Source organism: Galleria mellonella, unplaced genomic scaffold (genome assembly GCF_026898425.1).
Source record: "Galleria mellonella isolate WM207_F2 unplaced genomic scaffold, CSIRO_AGI_GalMel_v1 utg87, whole genome shotgun sequence".
NCBI lineage: Eukaryota > Metazoa > Arthropoda > Insecta > Lepidoptera > Pyralidae > Galleria > Galleria mellonella.
The window spans coordinates 2,261,327-2,271,515 of NW_026442166.1; the positions used below are offsets into that span (position 1 = coordinate 2,261,327).

Consider the following 10,189-nt stretch of genomic DNA (forward strand, 5'->3'; position numbering starts at 1 on the left):
ACAAAATGCGGATAATAGAGAGGGTCTACCATGAAATATCTTCTGAAATTTCGGGACCGTACGAAACAAAAATTTGATGTTAAAATACATGTTACATACTATTTAAACATATTAAAAATGTTCAAATATCATTCATTTGTACTTTTATGGTAGAATTCATACTACTTTTATGGTAGGATTTGTACTGTCTTGCCATCCTCACCTATCATCTCTCACTGGTGTCCTGGCAGCGTCTACCGCTAGCGCAGGCGAGATAACTATTTCATTATCATCCATTAAAAAACTCTCTTATTCATAAAAAAAAATTAAAACTCTAAAAAACCTATTTAACCATTTTGTCTCTTTCGTTTACGCTACGTTTTCAATTTGAATCAAAGTGACAAAACACTGTAATATTTAAAGCAAGCTTGTAAGAGATTTTAGTTTATATGAATAAGGCAATAATTTTACAACATAGGGGACAAACGGCTCCATACAACTCATTAACAATAAGTTACAGATAACCCATAGAAATCTGCAATATGAGAGGAATTGTAGACCTTTTAAGAAGAATATGGTCTTTTCTTGAAAGTCCCAATGTCATTTCTGTTACAAAATACTACTGCTGAAAATATGTTCGGAAATATCTTATTGCTCGTTTATCCCATTCGTGGTGTGAAAAGTAAATTGTTTTTTTCCAGGCTGTAATAAAGAAGTCGCGGGTCACATGCAAATGTCACGGTGTGTCGGGATCCTGCAGTCTCATCACATGCTGGCAACAACTTGCATCACTACGGGAGATTGGTAAGGATGCTTAATTGTCTATCTTCACGTCAAGACCTTTATTGGCAGAGAAAAGCAAGTTACAAAAACCTCTATCCTCACATATGTCTCTTGCATCATCTTGCAAGATGCATGGCAACATCTGCGAATTACTAATAACCTTACAAGTATAAGTAACACTTAATTCCTGCTTATCTAACTCTTATCTTCCTTTATGTAACTCTAACCCCATCTATGTGGGGGGGAAAGGATTGTTAGTAATGGGAAGGTAAGTCCCCATCGCCATCAATTTACCTTATCAGGTCGACCTCCACGCGGTTCCCTCTGGAAACCATCGTGACTAATTTATCATTGAATTCGTCACGATGGACTAACTAACCTGCCTTTTCATCCTCACCAATCATCTCTCACTGGTGCCCTGCTAGTGTATACCAATAGCGCAGGCGGGGTTACCATTCCATTATCATCCATAAAAAAAACCCCATCTGTGTTCAGTGGATGAAAATAAAATTATAACCTCACTAGCGTCACTAATTTACGATGGCCAGGAACCACTCAGGGATGATAAGTGAGAATGAAGTTGTTATGACCTGCAGTTGGCCTATCATGATGACTGCAGCAGGAATTAATCACGATAGTTTCCAGAAATCGCCGCATGGCAGTTGTTCTAACAGCCACACAGCTAATAGCCCCGTTGCTAGGAATATCAGAAGGTTTACATGCAAACCCCTTAGAAACCGTGATAGGTTTCTAGTGGATTTCATTACTAACAGCCAACTGGCTTAGTTTCATTCTTATGTACTCTCACTGGTATCTCGTAAGCGTATATTGAGAGCGCATGCGGTGTTACAATTTTATAATCATCTATAAAAAAAAACTATAACCTGTAAAAGAAAGTATATAAGTAGGTAAAACATGAAAAATCCATTTAAACTATTTCAAACCCGTTAATTTCTTATTGCGACATAGTTTCGTTTAAAGTCGTGTTCACGAATAGCTAAATTTATTTATGACCCTATATAGCTTATTAAAGAGGTTACATTCTGTTTACGAGCTACCGACTGTCTCGGTGTTGCCATTAGATTCAAATAAAATTATCATTCTTATAATTTATTATTAGGTCACTTTAATTTTTATTGGTCTCTACTCATGTATATTTAATGTTTCTTAATTTTTTGGGTGGTCTTTTTACTATTAATAACTGAGATATATGGTTTTTTTTTTAATATACTTTGATAATATTATACAACTTATTTTTAATCTTAAACTAAGTTGATAATTTTATACCTCTGTTCAAAATTCCGAGGTCCATATGCATTATAAAAACCTAATTAATTGCTTACATTTCATTTAAAACATTTTTTATTCGAAACGACGTAGGTCTGTCTGCCTTTGACGCAAACAAATAATAGCGTCCCATGGCATAATTAAAACTATTCAGTTAATTATACGAAATCAGTAAAAAAGTACCAGGCCAACATAAATTAATGGTACACCTAATGACCACACACATCATTAACTGACCCGGACATTTTCTTACACAATGCGCGCCCATTTATATGTCGATTTGTTTAATTGTTGGCGATTTTTATTCACATCGGGATAATAGAGGATTTAATGTTCTGCATGTCCTATACTCTGTCCGTTGTATTAGCTTGCGGGTGATGGCTCCTTTACTTCTTTTTCTTTTAGAACCCTTACTAATATCTACTACTTAAAATAATTCGAATGTTAATTTGTAACTGTTGGCGTACTAACAGTTCTAACATTTGTCATGACTTTCGACACACAGATAATAAAGAAGAATATAGAATTTCTTTCGTTACGATTTATAATATTTAATTTTAAATATTAATGAAATATAGTTTTGACATTAGGTATATAATATATATAAATAATAAACTAATATTATAAAAAGGAAAGATTTGATTTTTTACTTATCTAAAGCGATCCCCTAGGATATACCTCGAACACTTTCAACTTAGTATTTTCGATTAAAAAATAATCAATAAAACGATTAACAATTAATAAAGTTATACGTAACATACTATCAGATTGATCCTTTAAATTCGATAACTAAATACTAAATTTAACTAAACAGCTTACTATCTAAAATAGAAATTAATGTAGAAAACATGCAGTGCTATGAAAAAATTGTTTTGATTTGTTATCAATATGTACGCAAGCCCAATGTCTGATATTAGTGCGTTAAGCCCACAACCCAACAATCAACCTGTAAATTACAGGGCATGTTGAATTAATAACAGTTATTAATTTATTTCATTCGTTCCGTAGTTACACAATGCGCGCCATTGGACGCGTAAATCATCCGCCTACAACGCAAGCAAAGGAATCAAACACATTCAGCCATAATTTTTAGTTTCTTTACCAAGAATTACACACCTGTATTCTACATTCTCAATTTTCACAATTCTCATTCAATCTGTTTGGCCATGACGCGCATGTTATTTTGCCAGTTTTTAATGCTTTCTGTTTTTCTAAATTGTTATATGTATAATTCTAAGTTATTTTTCTGTACTTTTAGTGACCAGTCATTAGCAGTATGATGTAACACGCAAAGTATAAGTAAATGGCCAGAAATTTACTTTTAGAAAATCATCTATAACCTCTTATATATATATATATATATATATATATATATATATATATATATATATATATATATATATATATATATATATATATATATATATATATATATATATATACACATACACCAACACTTGAATAATAATAAGAAAATACGTATCTATCGTGATACAATTTCAATGACTGGATAATATTGTAAATGACCTGACGCTTGGCTAGACAAGCTGATGGGAGGTGGATGTAGATGGTATCGGAATGGTGGCTCAGGAACATTGGCATGGGATCGTACGGAATAGGTAGATGTTAGCTAATATGATGATATTGATAATGAGCTATAGCACAGTTATGATTGTGGTGAGTACGTATCAATAATTTAGGACAGTTCTGAGTATTCTGAATTATCATCATTTCAGCTATTGTCTGTCCATTGCTGAGCATAGGCCTCTTCCATAGACTGCCATAAGGAACGCGAGCGTGCCTTTTTGCTAGTAGTTGTCACGCTTGGCAAGTGGGTTGGCAACTGCGATTTGAACTATGGTGGTGTTTTAAGATGGATGCTGCTGCCCATCCCTCGACAATTAAGTCCCCTTAGTTGTCCCTTACGACACACACGTGAAAGAAAGTAAAAGCTGTTTCTATACCGAAATCACGCAGCTATTCAGTATTATGCTACCATCCAAATGTAGGAAAATATACATAAATGTTAAAAAAAATTCTTAAATATTAAACTTATTTTTTTTTATGATTTAACTGCAATTTATATTATTGATTTATATGTGCAAATTAACTGTCTATTTTGTGCTCGTCACTTCTATAGGTAATTTATAAAAAAAATATTATTTTCCCTTTGTTTCAGGTGATTATCTTAGAGACAAGTATGATGGTGCGACGGAGGTGAAAGTATCTCGTCGTGGAAAACTCCGACTCAGCAATCCGCACTACAGCCTGCCCACTGCCCAAGACCTAGTTTATTTAGAGGACTCCCCTAACTACTGCGTCAAGAATTCCTCGCTGGTAAGTTAAAAACATGCTGATATTATAGCAAAAAAAATAATTTTAAGAAACGTTCAGTGTCTACCTATAAAATTAAGTTTACAAAAATGACGAATTAAATCTGAATGATTTATTTTTTTATTTCAAATTTTTTTTCTTTCTTTTCACTTATTAGATATTTTTAGATTCATAATTTTTACGCAAACATATTTAAACGTCATTTTTCTTCGCAAACGGGTCCCATACATAAAGCTTAGGCTTTAGATCGCTAGAAGTTTGAACTCTGCTAGACTTACTTTTTTTAACCAGCCTTATATGACGTTTGTTTTGTCAAAATGTTCCTACCATTGTATAAAATCTATTATATGGAATATCCTTATATAGAGCATTGAGTCTCAAAAACGGATCAACTTTATATCAGCTGATTGTTTAATTACTCGTTATTTTTATCAATGTTCTTGTCTCACACACAATGTATCTTGACATTTCTATATTTAGTTATTTTAATTATAAATAAAATGGGTTTTTACGTATCAAAAACATGCAGAAATTATAAGACAAAATATAGAAGTATAACTTCTATTACTCATAACTATTTATCACGCAAAATTGTATAAAAAAAATTTAGCCGATTTTCTCGGAGCATTTGTTCGGAGACTATCTATACAATGTAAAAAATGACATATTTGTAATATCCGCTACTTTTTGTGTATCGCACATACTATCCTTAATCTATGAAGTTTACTACTTTTACTTTATCTTTTTACTTGCTAGATATTTTGATGTATATATTAAAGACATGCGAGATCAAAACTAACACTGAAAACATCCTTTTTGGACAATAAACATATTGACATTTGATAATTTCGCAGGGCTCCCTGGGGACAACCGGCCGCGTATGCAACAGGACGTCAGCGGGAATAGACGGGTGCGCGTTACTGTGCTGCGGCCGAGGATACAACACTAAGCGGACCACGGTCAGGGAACGATGCGGCTGCAAGTTCCACTGGTGTTGCCATGTGCGGTGCAACACGTGTGTGAAAACGACCGAGATATACACTTGTAAATAGTGGCGTCTCTTACTAACTGGAACATGTTTATCGTCACATTATTTCGCCACTTGTTTAAAGAGGGTATCTCAATATATTGTTATGATTATTAATCAAGTTTAAATATTTAAAATTTAAAATCAATGATGTGATAATTTATTTGCATAGTACTTAGATATGTTTTTGGTTGCGATTAAAAGAAGCAAACAAATTTTATCTATTAGTTCTTTAGTATCTTTACGCAACGATGCCGAGAAAAAGGTTTTATAGGCCTCTAACGTCCATTTTTTTTTAAAGATTCACTCAAATAGAATTCCTCATTTTACAGATCTTCAGGATTTCAGAACGATATTATGTAAGCATTAATACTAGATAAGTACTCATGTTAAAGTAAAGAAAGTAATAAGAACAGTATATGTATGTATAATAGTAAAATTCTAAAGTAGATTTCTATGACAACTGTTTTTAAATCAAAACATTCCAAACACAGTGAAAAGTGTTACATGTAATATAAACTGAGTAGATGTACTTAATTGATAGTTATTTATTAATTTTCTCAAATATAATCTCTTCTTAATAAATAATTATAAACCTTTTTAAAAATAAAAAGGTTTATAAAGTAGACGATAGATAAAGAAATCTTGCCAAATTTGTATTTGATGTAGTAAGTATAGTACTAACTTTCTTCTAATTTGTAAATAATTATTATTATACTTATTATTGAAATGTCTAAATCTTTCTATTCCAAGTAACGATAATAAGCTCCAGATATGAAAATTACCCTCGGAATCTACTTCTCTATTTGCAAAAACGAAGTGTCATTTTTTTGGTTCTGTTTTCCCTATCAATAGGGAAGGCAAAAGGACTAAGTCTATACATCTATCATCTTCAGTAATTTCCGATGTTAATTTTTCCTACATTATGGTATATCAGAGTTCTTTAAACGAAATACCATTTGGTGACATTTGGTATACTATATTAACAATGTACGTATTTCAAGATGTTCAAGTTTTAAACTCCCAAAAAAGATATACAACCGCATTGAGAACTTCCTTCTTTTTAAAGTCCGTTCATAAAGACGATAACGTCCCTCGTTGAATGTCGAAAACTTCCATAGACGAAGACAATCAGGTCGCTATGTTTTTTTTTTCAATCGACCTCTAAAAAGTCTTTAATTTGTGTATATTTTTTTTTTATGTTTGTTACCTCATAATTTCATCAGTTGTAAACCGATTTGAAAATGTCTTTTTTATTTAAATAAATATACTCACAGATTGGTTACATAGAAATTTTATCTAAATCGGTTCTAAATATAGTTTAGTTTTTAAATCAAATTTAACAGGTTTTACCATAATTAAAGTCGGTTTTTAGTAGAAATCTTTTTAATTATTTTCTTCTAATAGCAGCAGGGCTGCCACAATATGATTTAGGTGTCTACAATTATTAATTTTATTTGTAAATAAATATATTAGAGGCTAATATATATAGAAGCTAAGATATTTTCTCAATTAAAGATCTCAACGTTTTATTAATTTATTTTTGCCTACCCTCATTACGTATGTCTTTTTATATTTTAATTATAACCAGTATTTTATATACATTATTACATAAATAACTATTAACATTATTACAAATCACATGTGTAAATTATATATGTAGACGTACAAAAATTATGAAGTACTATCATTCAGAACAAAAGGATATTCATTTCGGCGTTCCTCAAGGTAGTATTTTGGGACCATTGTTGTTTTTAATATATATCAATGATATGCCTAAAGTCATAAACTATCCAATAGTATTATTTGCGGATGATAGTACTATACTATTCAGTGCCAAGAACCTAAACAATTTTGAATCGGAAATAAACAACACTATAAAAGAGATTATACAATGGTTAGTTGACAATAATTTAAAAATTAATATAGGAAAAACTAAAATTATGACATTTGAACAAAGAATAGAACGTAATAAACTTGAAATTCAATATGCTGGACAAAAAATAGATGAAACGAACACGACAAAATTTCTGGGACTGTGGATAGATAATAAAATGACGTGGAAAATAGACATTAACAAAATATGTAGCAAATTAGGTCAGTACGCATTTATATATAAACTATATAAACTAAATAAAAAAGTTAACCAAAATACAGTACTACTGGCTTACCATGCTTATGTAACCTCAACAATACGCTATAGTATAATTTTCTGGGGCAATTCTACTGACCGAAACCTTGCTTTTAAAGCTCAAAAGAGATGTCTAAGGGCAGCTTGCAATATTAAATCGGTAGACAGCTGTAAGCCTCTATTCAAAAAACACAACATATTGACATTACCTGCGTTATACATTTTTGAGCTGGCGTTATTTGTTAAAAATAATTTAAATAAATATAACAAATTAAAAAATAATAGACAACACCACAAAATCATTTCAAAACAACATAGAACGACATTATTTACTAAAAGTGTCTTAGGGATGGCACCTAGAATATATAATAAATTACCTAAATCCCTTACATATATAGATGACATGAAAAAATATAAAACTAAACTGTATGAATACCTAGTAAACAGAACATACTATTCAATTGACGATTTCCTTAAAGATAAAAGTAATAAAGTTCCATAATTATATTTTTTTACTATAAATGTGACATTGCTCATTTTCCTTTTTATATAATATAATTTTTTTCTTATGTAATTGTAAATTTGTATACCTCGATAGATGGGGTTGATCATAGAGGACTTATATTGTTTTACCATCCATTGTTACCTATGTATCACAAAATAAATAAATAAATAAAATAAATAAATAAAAATAAATAACTTTTCTAAAATATAAATAATAACAGCATATTAATTATGTGACTTAGTTAAAATTCTCAGGGATATTACAAATATTATTATACTCGTATACCTACACTGCTGTGCCTTTTCAGGGCATCACAATATGTCTTTATGACTTATCTTGTGTAGGAAACTCTTATATATTTTTGTGATAACCCAATAAATGTATTGAATAATATATATTCTGTAATACTACAATTATATAAATATTACATTTTATAGCCAAATATACTATATAGTAGATCTTTCTTAAAGTGGTATCATTGTATTATTACGTTATGTTATCTATATTGTATCATTATAAATCTGCCAACTCTTTTTTCCAATAAACTAACAACAAAAAAACGTATTCTTTTTTTAAAAAAATATTAACTTCATAGTACTTCGAGCCGGATATTGAATGCTATTAATAAAAAAAAATCTGAATTATTATAATTGTTATAATCATATTCGGATTCTCATTTAACAATTTCCGATTATATAAATGTTTCTTTAAATCATACGTCTAGATGGAGTGCCTCCCTGAAGATACTCCGACGAAAGCTGCTTGTCTTTTAAAATAGCGCGCTTTAATTTTTTTTTTCTTATTTTTTTTATTTTTCACTATTTTTTTTTTATTAAATATTAATTAAAACAAAATTCAGATTTTCATACACCTTTAAAATATTGAACACAGCCAGTATGAAAACATGACACGTTGACTAATGGTTGTCGACATTTAAAGCTTCATCTAGTCGTAATAACATAATTATATGATCTAAAAATATTAGTTTATAGTTTGTCTATACCCTTTGATGTCTAGTTTGGAGGCAATAGATAAAAAATTGTAAATACTTATTATAGTTGTGGGTATTTTTTCTTGTATTACATTACTCAAATAAAAAAAAACATGGCTATTTTATTTCTAATTTATTTGTATTTAACTTATTTGTAACTACTATTCATAATCTTGCCCCTTGTGTATTTAAAGTATAATACATCAGTTATAATTTATCTGTCAAATTTACAGTTTTTGTACTTGAATCAAATATGTTTTTAAACGATATTTGAAAGACGAAACTGAAATGGAACTGACATCCGGAGGAGATAAATTGTTCCAGCATTTCGTGGAAGAATATTTAAAACTTCTTACTAATTTTGTAATACAGCTGCAGTGATGTGTTTTTTAGAGATAGAAACCTTAATATGCATTGAGTAGTTTTATCTACTATTTTTTCTCATCATCATCATCATCATGCCAGTTATTAACTGCCTACTGCTGAACATAGGCTTCTTCCGTAACTGGAGATTTTGCCAATAGTTGCCACGCTTGGCAGGCGGGTTGGCAACCGCCTTTAGGCTTAAGTGATGTTTTAAGAAGGATGCTGCTGCCCATCCCTCGACCATTAAGTTCCTTTAGTCGCCTCTTATGACACCTATGGAAAAGGAAAAGGTGGTCCATTATATACTGGGACCACACGGCAATATTTTTCTACTTAGTTCTAAATACCAAGAAAATGAAGAATAGCAGGTTTATTTCATTACTTTCAAGGCCAAAAATAAAGCGATTATGTCTAAGCTATATAAGATAAATATAAATAAATAGTGGAATAGTGTGGCACTTATTAATTATTAAACAAGTTATAAAGGAAATGCAGTTTCAATAATCCGAAATGATAAAATCTTTTCACGTCATAAGTAAGATAAAAATGCTTACTTGACTAAAATATCATTTGAACCATATAATTTGACCATATAGTATAACGTACTTATTCAACTACATTGTAATAATTATGTAGATACCTATGTACCTACGAAAATGATATCTAAGCTCGAACGCTTTATTCATAGATTATTAACGAGGCTGTATGGATATAGTTTCTTTGCTGGAGGAATAGATTTACAAAACCAAAGCTGCCAAAGTCTGGATTGAGTTTGTCAGTTTGACA

At 30.6% G+C, this 10,189-nt stretch overlaps 1 protein-coding gene across 3 annotated transcripts in view; it reads left to right on the forward strand.

Annotated features, from left to right (window-relative positions):
* Window positions 1–6,040, forward strand: part of LOC113513688 (protein Wnt-5b-like) — a 48,722-nt gene extending 42,682 nt beyond the window's left edge. The window contains exons 5-7 of one of the 3 annotated variants that reach the window (XM_052902074.1): window positions 681–783; window positions 4,229–4,386; window positions 5,238–6,040. In XM_052902074.1, coding sequence (XP_052758034.1) covers window positions 681–783; window positions 4,229–4,386; window positions 5,238–5,435 — 459 coding nt within the window. In that variant the 3' untranslated portion in view covers window positions 5,436–6,040. The remainder of the gene's footprint in view (window positions 1–680; window positions 784–4,228; window positions 4,387–5,237) is intronic. The other 2 variants (XM_052902076.1, XM_052902075.1) reach the window with 2 other exon arrangements.
* Window positions 6,041–10,189: the final 4,149 nt, after the last annotated feature.